This window comes from Molothrus ater, chromosome 17 (assembly GCF_012460135.2).
Source record: "Molothrus ater isolate BHLD 08-10-18 breed brown headed cowbird chromosome 17, BPBGC_Mater_1.1, whole genome shotgun sequence".
Classification (NCBI taxonomy): Eukaryota; Metazoa; Chordata; class Aves; order Passeriformes; family Icteridae; genus Molothrus; species Molothrus ater.
This window is the reverse complement of record NC_050494.2, coordinates 10,511,791-10,531,627: the sequence shown is the minus strand read 5'-3', so window position 1 is coordinate 10,531,627 and position 19,837 is coordinate 10,511,791. Positions and strand designations below refer to the sequence as shown.

Sequence of the window (19,837 nt, the reverse complement as noted above, 5' to 3'; positions counted from 1 at the left end):
GTCCTCGGCGGGCCGCGGGCCGCGCTGTCAGTGCGGCGGGGGCGGGCGGTGGAGCGGCCGCCCCAACGCTCCTCTCCCGTCCCGGCGGCCCGGGGCACCTTGGTCTGACGGGGTGTCTCGGGGAGCTGCGGGCCGCAGGCCCGACCTGCAGCGTGGGCAGCGGTGGGCTGAGGTGCTGAGCCCTGCCCGGTGCTGTAATTCTGCCCGGTGCTGTGGTTTCTCTCGGTGCTGCGAATCCTGCCCGGTGCTGAGCCGTGCCCGGTGCCGTCATCCCGTCCCGGCCGAGCCGTGCCCGGTGCTGTGACTCCTGCCCGGTGCAGAGCCATGCCCGGTACCGTGATTTAACCCAGAACAGTGATTTCCCCCGGTACCGTGGTTCCCCCCCGTGCCGTGATCCCGTCCCGGCCCGGCCCTGCCCCGTCCCCCCCATCCCGGGGCTCTGCGGGACGTGGCCGTGCAGAGGCCGCGGGTCAGTGCGGCTCTGGCAGCCCCAGCCTTGGGATATTTCTGATTTTCCCAGATTTTTCCGATTGCTTTCGCAGCTGGGTGGTTGAGCAAAGGAGGCTCCGGCGCCCGGCTCCCAGAGGAATGTGCTGGGCTCGGTTTCAGCACAGTGCAGAACCTCAAGGGGCCTTTTAGGTCACAGCTGAAGCAGTTGGGGTTTATTTGGGGTTGGTTTTTTATTTATAATTTTGTTTCTCAGTTACCTACTCGTTGTTTCTCTTACAGAGGAGAAAAGCAAGATGGGAAAAATAGCAGGAAAAAAGGCTTTTTTTTAAATAACATGCCACTAGAACTTCTGCATGGTAAAAAAGGTATAGATGCCATTTATTTAATTTGGTTATTGATTATGTTTGTGCTCTCTGTATGTTTGGATTCAGGACTTCTTTTGGAAGCACTTTGTTACTGTGCAGCACTTGCAGGCCAGAATTTCAGATGTAGTTTCAAAATCACCTCCTGGCTTTTATGTGTGCAATAACTTTGTGTTTCCTCTCAGAAGTAGCTGCCAAAGCGTGTTGAGTGCAAGCAGATACTTCTGCCATTTACTGTGAATTTTCTCAGCTAAAGTACATAGCCTTCGTTTGTGATTCCAGGAAAGTAAGAAGGAAACGTGGTGGATCTGCAGTGTTGATTTGCAACACTCTTCCCATAGTGTTTCCTTTCCTAAAGTTTTGTGTGCAAGGGAAAATTAATTTGATCATTCCAGCTTAACCTTCTGAAGTTCTATAAATCCACATTCATTTTGCCATCTGGGGGCAACCACATGTGTTAGCAGCTTAGCAAACTTTACACCAGCATGCTCAGGGACTTCTGAAACCTCAGGGCGATTTCTGGAAGCAGTGACTTGGGTCACTTCCAAACATGAGGCGCTGTGCCGTGGGATGGGACCAGGAGAACTGGCTAAACTAGCATGGAAGCAAGAAATTCCAAGTGCTGATTTTCCCCCTGAATAACCCCTTGGGTTTTCAGTTACAGTAAACACAGCTTTTTCTTAAAATAGTTGTGTAGCCATACACATGTTAGACCACATGACAGAGAGCTGAGGGCAGTCTGGGAGAGGATCAGCAGTGATTCTTATTGGTGCTTTCCTGAACCAACAGCACCTCATGATGAACTTGTAACTTCAGGAAGTCCTCAAAAGGAAACGCTGAGATGTCTGCTGTCCAGGAAAAAATATGGCATTTTTCATCCAGAACTGGCTCTTCAGCCATGCCAAAATTATCTGAGAAACAGAAGGCAAAAGTTGGAGATAAAAAATGATGATTAGACAACAAACCCTGTGCCTACAGGCAGTTAAAGACTAGATGGGCTAAAGGTTTCAGTTGATGCAATATTGAAAAGCATTGTGGTTATTTGTTATTTGTTTGCTGACATCTTTTGGTAACTGACCACAGAAGATAGTTTCCACCCTTGGATGGTTTTTTAAAGTCACTTTTAGTACTGTAACTGCTTTCCATGATAGGTACTTGCTGGCAGGTCTTATGACTGGAACTGGAATTTCTTTCAGTCTTTCTTCTTGTGAATTCTACTGTGTGAACTTCACATATGCTGACCTAGAACAAAGGTGGAAAGCTTTGCTTTCTGTTATCTTAGTGTTGGCTGGAAAACGTCCCAATCAGGCTTTTTTTGCTTTGATAAGGCTATATTTTTAAATCATTGTTTGTAGTGCCAGTCAGATGATTTCTTTTTTTTGCTGTTGTTTGAAAGCAAGATTAGCCTGCAACTACGCTGAATTTTTAAGCAGTTAATTTATTACCTTTGATATTTGAAGTAGCTTGTCCTTGAACAAATGCAATGTTACATCATGCTGTTCATATCTAGGCTTTCTGTTTATGAGGTGCCATTTTTCTAGTCCTTCACTCAGCATCAGTTTTGTCACCTGTCTCATGGAAATGTAAGAAATGTCTGTATTTGACACTGGTATGATGTTGTAAAATGCTTAGTGTTTAGTCTCTTCTTTGTGAAGTAACTAAAATGTTTGGTTCTTACAATTCTTGGAAGAAATGCACAAAATGAGGCGTGCAAAGAATATGTGTTAAATTAGGAGTGCTCAAGAACTGGAATGTTGTTGCTGAGCTTGCAAATATGCAGCTGATCACATGGCTATCTTCTCCAAGCTGAATAAATTGGAAAGTGGGAGCAAGGAACAAATTGGTCACTCTGTGTCTGCCACTTTGGAGATAGGGGTCTTTGATGTTTTTTCTGTTGCAAAAAAAAAAAAAAAAAATAGAGGTTATGCTTTATGGCAGATCTTTAATGGGCTTTATTATTTTATGGAATAGACCACCACAGAACTTGGAATTAAAGAATTCATTATCTCAATCCTTGCATCTTAATAATTATTGTGCAGACAAATGTATGATGATGTAATTATTTACTTTGTATCCTTAAAGGCTTGTAAAAGCAAGTTGCAGGAGAGAGCAACAAGCAATTAGATTGTGTCAAATGTGGCTTACCATAACTTTCAGTTATACTCTTTAAAAATGTATTGTTAATTCAGTGCACAAAGATAATGTCTTCATTTTCAGGATCAATAAGTTACAAGAATAGACTAAGCTTACTTAAACTTGATTTTTTTTCTTTCCTTAAATACAGTTACAATTGGAAATTCATTTGCTGGTCTAGACAGATCATTTAGATTAATTCAGTTTATTTTATTATGCACTTAATTTAATGAGACAGGTTTGTAGTAGATTGCAGCAGCTCTCCATTCAGAAAATGCAGAGGCTGCACAGTGTTGTCTTCCTGGGCGTGTTTATCCATCTGCTGGGAGGGAGGGTTCACAAAAGGTGAATTGTCCCTGCAGCTGCAGAAGCTGAGCTGGACTTTTCAGTCTTGGCCCTCCTGGTTTTGTAGTCCCAAACTTGAACTGTCTCTGCTCTGTGGACACGTAATGGTTGTGCTTGGTGTTAGACCAAAGTCTGTGCTGTTCCTGCTCCAGTCCAGTTCCTTTGCTGTACTGGCCAGTTTTGGATGAGATAAAGGCTCTTGGGATGCTGTGAATCTCTGGGTGTTGCAAAGTTTGTGTGCTTAGGGTATTTCTCAAGAAATGTCTTTTCATGACTGGATAAATAACTTCATCATATTTTTCCTAGCATTATTTTTACACTTCTGAGTAAATTTTTTTTAGGGCTCCCAAAAGAATCTGTTAGTAGATCTCAGTGTTTTGATTCTAGTGATAGTTACAGGCAGTGGAGGTTGAAGGTGGTGAAGTGTGAGAATTCTGTGGTGTCTGTGGTTCACACCCCTGTTCAGCTCCCTAACTCACTAACCAGCTCCTCTGCTCCTACAGCGTGTCAGGGCAGTCAGGTGAGGATCAGAATCCCTTTAGGAGCTCTGGGTGATGAATCTTGTGTGTGTTAAGGCTGCAGAGAGATTCTCTCTCCAGCCTGTACCTAAGGGGCCCTTAGCAGCCTGTGCTGACTGAAAAGAAAACTTTTCCAGGAGAGCAGAACTGCCCCGTGCATGGATTCTTTCTGGGCTGTGCACTAGAACAATGAAACTGTTGAGTGGTTGTTTGACAGTGGAACAGAAATGTTACCCATCTTCAGAGGTGTAAATAACTTTGTTTACTTGTTCTTGTTTGGTTTTAAACAAAGTGCTATGCACGTTTTGTTACCCATGTAGGTTAATGTTACTGAGCAGATGGCTGGGTGGGTTCTTTATTAAAACTGGGCTCTAAATGGGGATGTTTGTCCTGTCTTGAGGAGTCAAAGTTAATGTTGTTTAATTTTTAAGCGAATGGAGTAGCAGCATTATACTGGAATCCAGTAGGTATTTACTATAAATGCAGCTTTAAAGGAAATTCCATCATAGCATAAAATCTGACTTCCTAAAGCTTTTGCAAATTTGTGGTATCACCTTGAAACTCCCTTCAGAAATTGTCTGTTAGCTGTGTGCAGATGCTCATGCTGTGGAATCTGTGTGTGTGAGGAGTTGGTGGTAGGCATAAAAATATGGTTTCTTCTACTGTAGGGCTTTGCACTGGCTTAGTCACCGTCATCCTCCTGCTTTATTTGCAATATAATTGCTGCAATAATTGTCTAAGAGTCAATTATTTACAAAATACCTTGTGCAGAGTGAATGTTAACCTGCATCTGCCTGGAGAGAATGAGTCCACAGAGACAAAGCTGCCTTTGAGGAGGAAGATCTATGAACTTACACATATAACTATTTTTGCTGTTCTAGGGGTTTTCTCAAGTAATATTTTATGCTGAAACTGTCTTCATGTTCATAAGCTTCAGTGATCAATTTGCAGGGGTGGTTGCATTATGATGAGAAATACCCAAGCATCCTTAATTTAATCTTCAAAGAAGTGTTCCTAAATGATTAATTATGTATCTACTGACACTTGTGTCCAAAGCCACTGTGCTTGGAGTTATTGATTACTTCCCACTTTCTCTCTTACAAGTAAGATAAAACAGATCCCCAGGAAACAATTAAGAAATAACTAGTTGTACAATACAATATTGAATTATTTATTTTTTTAACAGTGTGGCTAGAAATGAGCTGATTTATCACTCCTGATCAAACCTAGCATTATGCATCATGCATGGAGAGGTGTGCAGAACAGAATTTTGTCATTTTTTACAGCCATGGGCCATGAAATAGTTTCCAAGGGAAGGTTACAGAGTCTGAAAAATGCAGTATCAGATGCTCTCAGATGGAAAAATGTCTCTGATATTGAGGTAGTGTTAAGAAAGGAGAACATTTACAGAATTCTGTATGAATTTCAATGAAGTTTTGTATCAAAAACTATTAATCTGCTGGAATCAAGTTTCTTTTATCTGTTTGTTACACTTGAGGGAAGTTCTGCAAGCCAATATCCTTGGCTGTAGAACAGAATTCTTGGCTGAAGTGAAAGTGGGGAATAGCCATTGATTCCACAGGTAATTGAGATTATTCTAGGAGGATATTTTCTGTCCAGATTCATCTTTACAATTTTTATGCTAAATAAATAATGCATGTGGTAGCAGCCCTGGAGCTTTGGGCTGGGACAGTGATTAGTGTGTGGGACAGTTACTGTCATTTGTTCTGATGCAGAAACAAGTTTTGTGGCATTTGCTCTTTTGAAAGCCAGACTTGTAGTGTTTCATTTGTCTCTTAATTCCTGTGAAGCATCACCAAAAATTGGTATTTCTGAGAGAACAGAACGTGATTCTGCCTGTCATAAATGGCTCAGCTCATTTGTTCAAAGCTAACCTTTCAGATGTTCAGTGTGCTGTCATCATTGTTTCAAGTGCTGGCACTGAAATGTCCCCAGGCCATTTAATAACTCCCAACTGCATAAAAGCCTGTGGTAGGGACAGCTGCAATCTCCCAAGAAATGGAAAAGTGACAGTGGGCTGAGTGTTCAGCTGATCCTCCTCATTCAGCCTCTCTGCACTTTATTTAAGAGATTTGAGAAGGAAGTTGCCCTTCTCTTGCTGTGGTTGCAGAGAACTTTATCTTGCCAAGACATCTGGCAGATGGTATTACATTCAAACTTTGGACTAAAACAAATCTCACTTGGTAGAGAAAGTCCTCTCCTGGCTTCTGCTGTCTGTGTGGCTGTTCTCTGGCTGAAGATAATTTAAATATGTAACAGTTAATCTAAATTGCCAATTAAATTTGCTTCTTGGCTAATTTTTTGGATGTTTTGGATCCAGTGTTGGTGGTAACCTAATTTCATGAGTCAATTAAGATTCATCCTCGCTGAAGCTTTCATTCAGAGATGAAACACTGCAGTTTGATGTTTTCAGGAGATGTGTATGAATTAAACACACATGAATATTTATCTGTTAGTTCAAGTTATTTATTTCTGTCCCTTGAAGTACTACAGCTATGTTTTATTTCAGCTGGCAACTCAAGAGACGATGGGGTTGGCTCTTATTCCACGTCACACTGGGGGATTTTGTGGGGTTTTTTTTTCCTATTTCTTATTTTTGCTATTTTTATGAAGGATGTGAATGTTTGATCTTCTTTTGGCTCTTTGGGAATCTCTTTCTGGACAGAAGATACATCTTGAACTGAGGATGTCACAGAATGACAGAATTATTTGGGTTGGGAGGGACGTTAAAGCTCATCTCATTCCATCTCCTGCCATGGGCAGGGACACCTTCCACTGTCCCAGGCTGCTCCAAACCCTGTCCAACCTGGCCTTGGACACTTCAGGGATCCAGGGGCAGCCAGAGCTTCCCTGTGCCAGGGCCTGCCCACCCTCACATGGAAGAATTTCATTCGAATATAAAATGTAAACCTGCCCTCTGTCAGTTTGAAAATTCACGTTCTCCCTTGTCCTATCAAAGTAATGAGAATGTTTTTCATGGGCAAGGTCCCAAGTGACTTTTTTTTTTCCTTCTTCCTTTTTCTTGTGATTTTTCTCTTTTTATGTTAAGAAACTCAAATGATTTTAAAATTTACTGTAGAAATGCACACCCAATAAAACCTTGTTAGGCATGTGAAAAAGCTGATGAATGTGCTAGTTCAGGAATTCTTTGGTGGCACTCTCAATTCCAGGGTATTGAACTCCTACCACCCTACCTGCTTATGCTGGTGAACCTCTGGGGTTATTTTAATGACTGCTTATTGATTCTCTACTTGCTTTTACTTAAATGCTTCTGGATTTCACAAGTAGATTCAATATCTGTGTAATGAGTAGAACCAAGTGTTTTTATATATCATGTAGAGCTAGAATATGTGATTTCAAAGCAAAAAAAAAAAAAAAAGGGATTTTTAATTTAGCAGGGTGATGTCAGCAAAGCTTTCCAGAATTGCTGCATGATGAGAAATTTCATCTTGAGGTCTGGAGGAAAAAAGGCACTGCAGCTGTCCCCAGCCAGCTTCAAACCTGAGCTTGCTGAGCCACATTCCAGCCCTGTGAGCCACTCATTGTAAATGCTGCTCTTTCTATAGAAATGTAAATGTTTCTTTAAGGAGGAGTGACTTTTGGTTATCTAGCTGGGTCTTTGTTGAGAATTAACCTGGAAGAACAAGTTAGGATAGAGGAACTAGTCAGTCAAATTAACTTAGGGTAGTTACAGGTTGAAACTCTTACAGGGGTACAAGTTTTTGGGGTTCTTTAATTGATGGAGAAGCTCCTAGGATCCAGGAGCATGGTTGAAATAAGTTGGTTGTTTTTGTTACTTTTCTCCTGAAAAATGAAATTTGACAGGGAACAAGCCTACGAAGTGACAAATTTGAGGGATTACTAATTTCCCAAGATAAAGGCAGTGTGTTCCCACACGCTGATTTTGGAGAGCAGCCCTGAAGGTGGAATGTGCATCTCCTCTCAGAGAGATGCTCTGCACGTCACAGAATGCCTGCAGCACATTAAGCAGTTTATCAAGTGATTTATAAAGTGATTTGCGAAGTCTTGCGCTTTTGTTGTCCTGGTTTTAAAAATAAGTTCAAGTGGGAGGAAATGGTTTAAAATAGGAATTGTGCAGAGTCTGGGACTGGTGTATTTCTGGAAGGGAATTTGTGTACCTTGTAACTGCTGGGGCCGGTGACCTTGTAGGGGACACTGTGACCTGCAGGGAGCTTTGCATGCAGAGCGTGTTATTGGCAGCCACATCAACTGGGGCTCCTCACTGCGGAGTGACAGGTTCAGCCCTGTGCCTGACAGAGCACTTTGTGGGACGTTATTCACATCCACTTTGTTCCTCCTTGCTCATGGGCCCTGGCTGGGACTGTGGCTGGTGTGAATGGTTTGTTACACGCTCTGCATCAAGGCTGTGGAGAAGGGGGTTTGCTCCTGAGCTCCTCCTGGGACCTGTCTGGTGTTTAGGAACTGCCCTTTCTGTTTGTTCCCTCTCCTGTGACAGACCCAGTTCTGGAAGGCAGGAATTCTGGAATTCTGAGTCATCCCTCCCCTCTGTAGAACCTATTTCAAGGTGTGCTGTGGATGTGTTCCTGCAGTTTTTACTTCAGCTGCACGCTTTGTTTTGTCCTTTGCATTTGCAAAATCCTCATGTCCTTTAATAAAGGGACTGTCCATGGTCATCAGTCAGTGATCCTCTCTGATGAACTATGAGAATTTAAAGGAGTTTTAATGGTTATCACAGTGTCATAGGATGGTTTGGGTTGGAAAGGGCCTTAAAGATCATCTCATTCCATCTCCTGCCACGGAACATAATAAATTAGTTTATACCTATCCATAGCCTTTAAATATGAGGAAGTAGATAAGCTTTGTTGCTTATCCTGTTAACCACAAAATCCATCCTGGTTGTGGCCAGGGGTGTGTTGTCATCATTAAATGAGGATTTTCCGGTTCTCTTAAGGTGCCTGTACTTGCAGCTTTTCCCTGTTATTGATAAGATGGTTTGGGGAGTGCAGCTGGGCTGAGATCCCCTAAAGAAAAGCACATTTCTGGGTGTCTATCTCTCAGCTGGGCTGAGATCCCCTAAAGAAAAGCACATTTCTGGGTGTCTATCTCTCAGCTGGGCTGAGATCCCCTAAAGAAAAGCACATTTCTGGGTGTCTGTCTTGGGCACTCAGGCCCAGCCCCTTGGCTCTGCCTGGAAAGTGAAGCCCACTAAGATAATTTTAGCCTGTAAAGCAGCAAACCTCAACTGCTGAAAGTGTTTTCTCAACAAGTGAAGTCAGTGTGGAAACCTGTTTGTTACATTCCTGTTGATTACTGTGTGTGCAAGAGAATATCCAGACAGACTTTGTGTTCCTTCTGCTCTGTAGGACTGAAAGGTGAGACCATGACAGGATGTTTATCTGTATGAAAGGTTTTCCAGGAGAGCAGCTGGGCCTGAGCTCCTGAAGGTCTGTCTGACACAGGAGTGGTGCACCCTTCTTTCAATGGCAATTTTGATAAAAGCTGCTAACCACCCTTGCTGGTGTGCAGGTGAATTCTTCTGGGAATGTCAGGGAATGGAAGAGGAAATACAGATTACAGATGCTGAATATGAAGCCACCAGGATGTTTTTGTCTTCTGGTATTTCAGCCTAGTTAAAAGTAACTTTTGCTGTTGCTCTTAGTAGGAAAACAGGATTTAATCCCATTTTTTTGGCTCATGAAAGCTGAATGCTGTTATCACTGTGTGTTCAGCTACATGCAAATTCATGTTAATCTCTGCTGTATAAAAGAGCTGAATGTAAAAGAAGTGATGCAAGTGGGAAGTTATTCCTTGTGTAACTCAGCAAAATATATTTTTTTTCTTTTTTAAAATGTTCCAAACACCTTAGGAAAATTTATGACTGTAATTATTTAAAGTGATTTCAATGTATATTTTGTATATAACTTACAGGCATATGGTTGAATTTTCAAATAGCAGTGGGCTTCAGGTGGGGTGTGAGGTAGATGTCAGGAGAGCTCAAGATTACTCTGCTTTTCATTTGTCTCTGATTCTGGTCACTTCATTTTTACTTGGTGAGTGTTTTTATAGGAAAGCTTTGTTGTCTCTGCAGTGAAACTGCACACTGTGGGATGCAGTTCCACTTCACAAGGCCTTTTGTAATGCAATTATTATTGTGCAGGAGAGGGGAGAGGAGAAACTGGCATTCATCTGCATGACCTTATTCATTCTAAGGCTCTTAATAATATTTGACAGTTTTGTAAGTCATAAGTTTTATTTCTTAGTGCTTTCTATACAACACTAAACAGAAAAAGGGAAGATGCAAGAACACATGGAGAAAATAACGTAGTTGTAGTCCTGATCATGAGAGGGCTGTGTCTTGTACATATATGAGCTTCCTTCTGGAAATATTGGCAGCTGTTTTGCTTGAAGGATGCAATGCTTGCAGACAATTGAAAGCATAAATGTCTTGCATCTTCAAAGATACTTGGTGGGTGAGGACTTGTAAATATGATATTGCTGGTGCAGAGATTGATATAAAACCGTGTAGTAGCAAGGAGATGGGAGGTTCCTAAGGGCAAAGTGACAAACTGAAATACCTCTCCTTGAAAGACATTAACCACTTCAAGGCAAACCCTAAATTCATTAACTTAGATGAGTCCCACAATGGGCTGGTTTAGCTCCTCCCTCTGAATGGACAGTTAGAAGAACTGAATGTATGAGACATTCAAACAGCTTTTGTTCTGGGCAGTGAGGGGAAAAAGACTTGAAACACAGTCTAGTTTCTGGCAGAGAAAAAGAAGGAATTGGCTTCAAACATGGTACACTCTTCTCCTAGGAGCAGAGTGCACTTCTGCCTTTGTTTCTCTTAATTGGAATGGAATTGTGCAATTATAATTACTCTGGAGAAACTACTGTCACAAAAGCAGTGGAATCTTTGGGATCAGAAGAAATTGAGACTGACAGATTGAGGTTGTTTTGGGGGAGATATTGATAGCATTGCCATACTGTCATTTATTGCTGTGTACTTGGCTCATTGTTGGAACCTGGTGAACATTTGTAAGAATGAAAACAAAATTTTCTCATTCTTCTCCTTAAACTAAAATTGGGTGAGGTAAAAATATTTGCATTACACCATTGTCAACCATCTGGAAAAAACCTAATTTAGTCCATCCATAAAGTAGAGGTGGAATGCTACATAAATCTGTTATTTGCAGAGTGCGTGGTTCTATTGAGGAAGAGTTTGTTGGTTCTTTGCATTCCTTCTAGAGGGAAAAATCTCCAGTTTTCTCTTGGAGAGTGCATAGCAGTAGCCTGACAGAACTTCTCTCGGGGTCACTACATATTGATTGCATGATGCAGAGTCAGGCCCAGCATTTTCATGCAGTGGTCAGACTTTGAGATACCAAGGTTCTTTTCTTGTTCCCAGCTTTCTTGGTTAAAGATGCAGTAAGGCTTATCCTCCTGCTAAGGAGAATTTTTGGTTTGTCAGCTGGTTTTGTCTTCTGTCAGTTCTCTGCTCCTTCTAGCTGTACTTGCCTGAAATTTAACTTGCTGTACATAAGCTGCATTTTACAGTAATGTATATGAAGTATTTATACAGAGAGAAGTGTGACACAGTAAATCAGCTGTTCTTGTGGCAGGTAGTAGTTGTCTTCCAAATTACTGTGGTTATCAAAGAAAGCTGTTTACTTATGAATGCAGAAATCCATCTTTTGCCATGGGAAGAAACAGGAAAATTAGTGTTTGTCAAGTGTGAGCGTTTGTACACAGGAGAGATGTGGAAACTGCTAATTCTGTTTCCCTGTCTTGTCAAATAGATCATCTAAAGCAGCTGGATATTTGCAAAAGGAGACCCTGACAGCACTCAGATACTTTAAATCAAGTTCAAGGATGCATTAGAGAGAGCTGCAGTGGCTGCACCAGATTTCACCCTGAAGGATGAACAGTGAAGAAGAGTTTTATGATGCCGTTACGGGTGAGTGGTGGGCATGGTGCCAAGGGGATAAAACCCCTATAAATTGCATTGTATGTGTGGTGGGGGGGTGGTGATGTATGGCTGTTAATAATAAATCAAAAGTGAACTTGAGTTGGTAAAACTTGTAGTGCTGTCTTCTGAAAAGTAGAAGAGGAAAATTGTAGCTCGTGTTCAGGCTTGGAAATGAGGGGGCTTTTTGTTAAAGCTTAATGCCAGTTATTATTTCATCACTATAACAGTCTTTTAGTGGCCAGGTCTTGCTTTTATTTTCTGTGAAAATCAATTTAATAGCAGCTTGAGAAGTAGGCCCTTTGAAAGGTGGAGTCTTACCTGTGGGTTGTTTTTATTGTTATTGTATTCATTTTTTTATTTTAATGGAAAACTTATCCTAAAGAATTGAAGTAGAAAATGTTTTTCTAGTCAGAAACAAATTGCTGTAAAAGTATGTTTTCAAGATAGGGAGCCAAAAGTCTTTGCAATCCTATTTTCTCTAAAAAAGCAAATATGAATCACTTCACACTTGAGCAGTGTATCAAATAGTACTTTGCTTTCAACTAATGAGAATGAATAGTTATTTATAGGAGCTTTAGATAGCTTTAGTGGTGAAATAAAATGCTTGAAGTATTTTAATAAAGAAAAAGGAAATCCTCTTAAAGATTTCAAACAATTTTAAAAATTTCCACTGAAATGTCTCTCAAGAAATCCTGTAGCAGAGGTGAAATGAGAAATACTGAGTGTACAGTAGTTAATATAAAATCCCAGGAAGGAAAAGAGAATAATGGTAAGTGTGAAAGCTGCAGGAATGGAAGCAGCATGGAAGATAGAAGTGGGTAAGGTAGACTTAGACATGGTTGGTTGGAAATTCATGTGAGGAATAAACAGAGGGGGCTGGGTGAAGCAGTGTGACTGACAGCAGACTGTACAGGACTTGTCACAACCATGTCACAGAGGAGGGAGGAAATTTGGTTTGCATTCATGCCAGCTGGGAGTGATGGGGACTAGTACTCCAAATTCATGTGTAAAATCAAACCATTGTACCATTAACATCTTTCTGTGTGTCATTAATAATGGTGAGCTCAGGGTTACTGCCATAAATGAACTAGATTTTTTTTCCACTGAAAAAGATGTGAAAAGAAATGTACCTCCAAACGTGAGGTCTGTGTTGTACAGCTTTGATGGTGATGCATTCCTTAGTCCCTTGCTGCAGAACTGCTCAGCCCTTGCTGTTTGGCTCAGCTGCTCTGGTTTTGTCCTCTTTCCTCTTCCTCCTCTTTTTTCCCCCCACTGGGGTGTTGTGTATCAGTTCTGTGAGCACTCCTTGTTCCATCCTCATCTTATGCTTCCACAGGGGTGAATGTGCTGGCAAGAGATATGTATATGTGTGTATATATATATATATATATATATATATATATATATATATATGTTATATGTGTTTCTTGGAGCCTGGTACTTGGTTTAAGAGGAGTGCAAGGTTTGGAATACTTTGCTTCAGATTTGTTCTCCCTCTGGACTGTCTGTCTTTAAGGACAGGTGCTCAATGCCTTTCTCCAGCTGGGTGCTTTAGGAGATGCTGACAGTTTGATGAGTTATTTGCACAGACCTAGTGAGGTCAGACCTAGGTTCTTTGTGGCTGTGTCTTGTCCAGGTCATTCAAAAATGTGACACCAAGAACCACTGTAATGGGCCTGTCTGCATTCATGTTCCCTGGCTGCTGATGTCTGTGGTAATTCTTTGCTCCTGTTTACACTGTGGATCTTTCACGTGGTGCTTTAGTGAATTTTTTAGGTGTTAATGGGTCCTGGTAGTGCCTGCCTGTCTCTTAGTTTTTTAATAGTCTGGACATGGCAGGTGTAGGTGCAGTACTCCTAGGAGATCAAGTCCACAATCACAATCCTTTCTGAGCCAAGGTGAGCTTCCACGTTTCCCAGTGAAAACTTCAGGATCTGAGGTTCCAAATTTTGATTAAAAAAAATGAAATTCCCTTGGCAGGCAACTCAGTCTGCTCTTTCCAAGGATGCTCTCCTTGTTTTTAGGTCAGATCAGTAGAAGGGCAGAAGCTGCCTTCAAATGTGCTTAATCTGCTCACAGTCTAGGGTTGGGATGTGCCTGCCAGGAATGAGCAGATTTTCCAGCTGTGTTTTAGTGTTGAGATGAAAACAGTGTTTGCACCATACTTTTCTCTTGTTCCTGCTGCATCCTGGGTCTTGGTTTCCTCAGAAGGAGCTGCAGTGTGTTCCCAAAGTTCACTGATTTTAGGGAATGGGTGCTGGGGTTTGTGTCCTGTAGGGAGTAAACCAGGCTTAGTGCATTTGGACTGTGTGGGAGTTACTCCAGAATTCTGCAGCACACTCAGCAGCAGCCCAGGTAGTTTCCTGCCTCCTTTGAGGTAGTATGGACTCACTCCTTGAGGAAGTCACACCTTTTCCATAGTTATTAATTAATGACATCCACTTGTGGAATATGAACGTCTCCTAAGGAGACCCCTGATTTTTATAGTGCTGGATTTAACTCCTTGGCTGAGAAGTTTCCTGTTTCTGACACTGTCCTCATCTCATCCAAAAGACATGGTCATGGGAGGGAATTGTGTGCTTGGGAATCATCCTGGCACATGGTTTGTCCCTGACTGGATGATAATGGCACTTGGGGAGCTGCAGCATGGACTGGGGTGGTGATGAATCAAGGGGATGGATGAGTTGGTGACAAAGTTTCATGGGGAGAAGTTTCTTTGCAGTCAGAGGTTATTAGCATTGCTGACACTTGACAGCCTTTCCTGGTGAATGAGTACTCCCCTAGGGAATCCCTTGGGAATGTTACCTGTGATCTCACTTCATTCCACACATCACAGCTGCCAAGAATCTGCTTTTTCTCAAATTCCAGTGGCCACCTTCTCTGAGGCTGGATCAGGATAAAGGTGGTCAATCCTTAGATGAATTTCAGGTTCTTTGAATTTTTCTGTGACACAAGGAGCATATAGCTTTGATCTCTGTCACCTTGGGTGTGTTAATGCCATTACAGACTTTGTAAAGACTGTGTGCCATCAGGAGCCTCTTTTGAGCTGTATCCTTCACTAATATTGTCAGGTATCTTTTTGCCAAAGTGTTTTGTGGAAGTGTTGCCACAAAGCAGGAAAATACCTGGCTGTTTACCAGGGTAATTTATTTTTGAGAACACAAATAATTTAATTTTGCTTTTTTAAATATTAGCCTGCAGTTCCACTGAAATGTGTTCTGTGCCCATGAGGCTCAGCTGATTCATCCAGCCAGGTGTATTTGAGAGGGTGTTGTTGCTCTCACGTGGGGAGGAGGAAGTGGAGTTATCTGCCAAACTGATATATTTTCCTTCTGTCTGGATCAGACTGAATCAATGGCTGTGTACGAATTGCAGATGTTGTGAAAGGCCAACCTGCCCCCATCAGCTGCAGCTCGTGACAATGCACTTTGGAAAGGGGAGAATGGTTAATTTCTGGCAAAGAAAACAATACCTCTTGCTCCACTTGCTGTCTGCACTTCCAGCATGTTTATCCCTATACCTTTTTTGTGTCTGATGGTTCTCAGTACCAAGGTGTTTTGATTCCCTGTCTGCCTTGGCTGACAATTAATTATTGCTCAGGGAAGTTGCTGGGTGTCCCAAGGGGAGGTGGTGTCCCTGCCCATGACTCAAGCAGGGCCTCTGCTGCCTTGGCTCACGGGCAGCACACTCTGAGTGGACTCAGTTCATTTGCAGGATGTGGAAGAGGAAGGCTAAGAGAACTAAAGTTACTGGCAAGTCACTTTTTCTTTAAGCTCTTGAAATAGATTTATGTTGGCACCCAACTTAAGTATTTTACTTTGAAAGTTTAAGACTTTTTAAAAGCTTTTGTTTCACTCTTAACACATGTAAGTGGGGCTTCTGATTAAGCTAATTGTTGACATTGTATTTCTGCCTCTGGTCTCCTATTCTCCTTTTAAATCTCCATTTTTATCCTCACTCCCAGTGGCTTTTCAGTATGAAAACTGTTCCTGTAAGTAACTCTAACTTACTTGGTTTCTCAAGTTCAAAGCTTTATTGGCAGCTGGTGTAAGGCTCTTTTTGCTTAGAAAAATTACAACAAATCACTTCTGTTTTTCTTCCAGATCTACTTCCCCTGCATAAAGCAGTGTCTGGATAGTTCTTAAGAGAGCTATAATACCTAGAACTTCATTGAGAAGCATCTTCCTAAGCTTTCTCAATGGGCTTGCAGTAGATAAGTCATGTGATGCTAAGGTGGAAAGTGCAGCTGAAAGTCTGTGATTATCTGGCTGTGTACCATAGTGGTTTTGGTTTGGTGTTTTTTTTAAAGTAATTAGGTGGAAGTGCAGTCTAATAAAAGCAGACTTACCCTTCTGATGTACTTCCTTTTCTGGAGCAGGGATTTAATTTTTGTTGTTTGTCTGCAAGACGCTCATTTGAATTGGCATTTATTTACTTACCAATGACATATTATTGTCCATAAATAATATATATACTCCAAATTCCTCTTGTGCTTTACAGGAACAGGGCAAACCAATTCTGAATCATAGGAAGCAAACACTAACGTGGATAACACAATGACCATTTGATAGGATTTGCAGGGTTTCAAGTACAATATAAAGACTGAAATCACAGTAACATTTTTCAGAACTATTCCCCTAAAAGCCAGTGGACTATTCCTGTTGTGAAGCTTTACTTTTACATTTAGGTGTGTTAATCTCATTGAAGTGATGCTGTTCCTTGTTGTTGTGTGAGCTTGATCAGATTTTTGGGTAAGGGTATTGTACCAAAAAGCTTTTTTTTTTAACTTACAGTTAAGCTAATAAGTTATTTTGCTGCATGTACTGTAACAGGTTTCAAAAGAGCTAATATATGGTTAAAAATACAATTTTAAAATCAGAAATATTTTGTTGTAAGTTGACTGAAGGATTTTTTAAGACAGGTGTTTCAGGGTTGTCCTCATTTTAATGATCTGAATCTATATGTGACTGTCATGCTTCCCTTGAGTGCTAAGAGTGCCAAGGTGTGGTTATTGCTGTGTAATTACATTCTTGTGACATCAAAACGTAGGAGACAGGGCAAGACATGACATCACCCATTACACCTGCTGTTTACCAAATAAGATCATATCACTGGGACTTCCTGGTGCAGTTCTGGGTGTTATTGCCATGGTCTTGATCCCTGAAAAAAAACAAAAAAACCCAAAAAAACCAAAAAGTGCAGCTTTTTGTTTCTGGAGTGTGTGCCTTGCATGATCTGCTCTAATAAAGCAAAAGCAGCCATTGGAGGGGTTAAAATAAAGTTGAAGTACTGCTTTGTAAAAAAGTTAATGGCAGAAGACACAGCATTTAGTCTATTTAAAATTGAAGGAAAACTACATAACTGTAACAAATTACTGTAATTACAGTGCAGCTCTGGAAAAGAGAAAATGCAGCTAATCTCATTAGGAGCTACTCAAGAACTTTTAAGATTCTAAATTAGTGTTATATTCAGCAGTGTGAAAAATGATAATTCTTGATTCTAATGCAGTAATTGGCTCATAATACTCCTGGAAATTAGGTCACTTAATAAGGGTTTTCACTCTGATACTCTTTGAAATAAACTAACCTAGTCTAAGTGTACTTCAGGTGTGACACTTGCAAAATGTGAGTGGTACTCTGTGGCATGGTAAGGCTCCTAAGAAAACTCTTGCATTTTGGTTTTTATACAGGCTTTGATTCTGACAATTCTTCAGGAGACTTTTCAGAAGCAAATCATAAAGGTCCAGAAATGCTTGATCTAGAGCCACACCAAAGCAATAAGACTGAAAAGCATAATGGAGAAACAGAAATACAAGAAAATGGGATTAAGAGACACAGGTAAACACAGAGAGCTGCAGAGGAGGTGGGAGTGGAGCATGTGCTGGCTCACACCCTCTGGGGCATTGCTGTTCTCAGAGGGTAATTCTCTGGGGTTGGAAAGTCATTTCATGTGTCTGCTTCCTCTGCCAAGTCTGGGGTGATGCTTTGCTTCCTTTATAAGTTGCTTCAATAGACAAGAAAAGGGCTTGTTGTTTAGTGGGCTGATAATGACAGTTGGATTTTTTTTTTCCCATTACAGAACATCATTACCTGCCCCAATGTTTTCTAGAAGTGATTTTAGTGTCTGGAGCATATTAAAAAAATGCATTGGACTGGTAAGTTAGCTTGAATGAAGCATCTGTGTTAGGGCTCCTGATGTCAGCTGATTAATTTTATTGCTTAAACATCAAGACACAAAATAACAAATGGTGCATTTTCCTTTTTTTACTAGGAAACAACTCCCAAAATCTCAACATTTATTTATTAACAGTACTATTTCCATATCTTCTTTAGGTTTTAGAGTATATGGACTGGCGGTTCTGAAGCTGTCCTTTAAGAACTAGACTACAGCCATTAAAATATAATCAAATATGTTTGATTGACACAATCCTCTCTTACCTGCTCTTTTTTTTTTATTCTTTACTCAGCAAAAGGTGTTTCAGGAGTTTATTTTATTAATTCATGCCATCTAGGAGCTACAGTTGTTCTCTCAAAACTCCTTTTGGTGGGATGAGTGACCTATCTAGTCAAACTTTTGCTTGGACCAAATCAGTTGCAGTTAGTTAAGGTTAACATTTTTCTTCCCTTCTCTGTGCCAAGGTGAGGAAAATGTTGCATTAACTTCATCTGGTGGCATCCTGCTTTCTGCTAAATTTTAAGCACTTACATAGCTGTTTTAATGCCCATGAGTGCAACTTTAATTAAACAGCCAAATTTGCTTGGGTGTAGTAAAAGACCTGGGGAGTTGGAAATCTCTGTATGAACTTTGTGTCTGGCTTTATCCATACGGGGAACCAGAAACGGTCTGACACAAATAACAGGCTGCTTAAATAAACCACTAAAATCTGTTAGAGCAATTCAAGTGCTATTCTTTATGTAAATGTTCCTTTCAAAAAATAATTTGTGGTTGCTGCAGTGAAACAGATAGATTTTATGCAAATAAGCATGTGAGGTTTTCCAAGGAGCGTGTGGCACTTCAGTATCAGCACGGAGCTGCTTGGCACATTATTGCTGCTACCTAGGGAAATGTTAACCTCTTCTGCTTTACACAGAGCACAGCAGAGAAGCTAACATTCTCTGTGAATTCATTAGGTTAGCTGGATCAATGTTTTAAGTTGCTGTTTCAGATTGCAAGTGGGGTTCTGCAGTTCTTTCAGCTGTAGCACTTGGAGGTCTGCATCAGGCTTGCCAAATATCCTTTGAGGAATACTATAAATAAACTCACCCACATTTTTCCAAAATTGTTGTTGTTGCCAGTTGTTTACTTAGTGTTGTGCCTAAGAAATCAACCTGCCCCTTTGGTTATGTAGGAGCTGTCCAAGATTACAATGCCCATTGTCTTCAACGAGCCCTTGAGTTTCCTTCAAAGGATAACAGAATACATGGAGCATATATACCTCATCAATAAGGCTTGTAGTCACACAGATCCCCTGGAAAGAATGCAGGTAAGAATCCCCACCACCTTCTGAGTAATTCACAAGTTTTTTTTCTCACAGTCTTTGATTTTAAGACACACTCAAGTGAGAAACTATCTCTTTCTCAGGGGCTACAGTTAGAATGCCCAGTTTGTCTGTCCAGATGAGTTTCTTCTTTCATAATGGCTGTGTCAAATATTTGTGACATTTTGACCCTTCATGCATGCAGAGTTTAAAAGGAAAGTGCCACAACTGACCATGCCCAAGGATCTCAACTAATTTCTTTAACTGTGACTTTTTTGGTGGTTTTATCTGTTGTGAGGATGAAATCTTGGCTTTGTGTGATTCTAAATTGGTTTGTTGAGTGACCTCATGATTTTGAAGTTCCTGGATGAAAAATTATTGTGACAGAGACAAATGTACCACCATTTTCTTCTCCAAAACTGGTTGTTATTTGGATTGTTATTGGATTTTCTCCTCCAAAACTGGTTCTCATTGCCTTGCTTTCACACCAAGGCAGTGAATATGGTGACACCTGTGTGCATCAGGTCGTGCTGGTGTTGCTCACAGCTCTGGTTTTACTGAAGTGCAGTGGAGGGTTTGTCTT

At 41.0% G+C, this 19,837-nt stretch overlaps 1 protein-coding gene across 1 annotated transcript in view; it reads left to right on the top strand.

Moving 5' to 3' along the window:
* Positions 1-729: 729 nt before the first annotated feature.
* Positions 730-19,837, top strand: part of OSBPL2 (oxysterol binding protein like 2) — a 32,297-nt gene continuing 13,189 nt past the window's right edge. Inside the window, exons 1-5 of the mRNA XM_036395561.2 lie at positions 730-815; positions 11,608-11,765; positions 17,467-17,614; positions 17,856-17,931; positions 19,126-19,260. Of these exons, the coding sequence (XP_036251454.1) occupies positions 11,729-11,765; positions 17,467-17,614; positions 17,856-17,931; positions 19,126-19,260 (396 nt within the window). The 5' untranslated portion in view covers positions 730-815; positions 11,608-11,728. The remainder of the gene's footprint in view (positions 816-11,607; positions 11,766-17,466; positions 17,615-17,855; positions 17,932-19,125; positions 19,261-19,837) is intronic.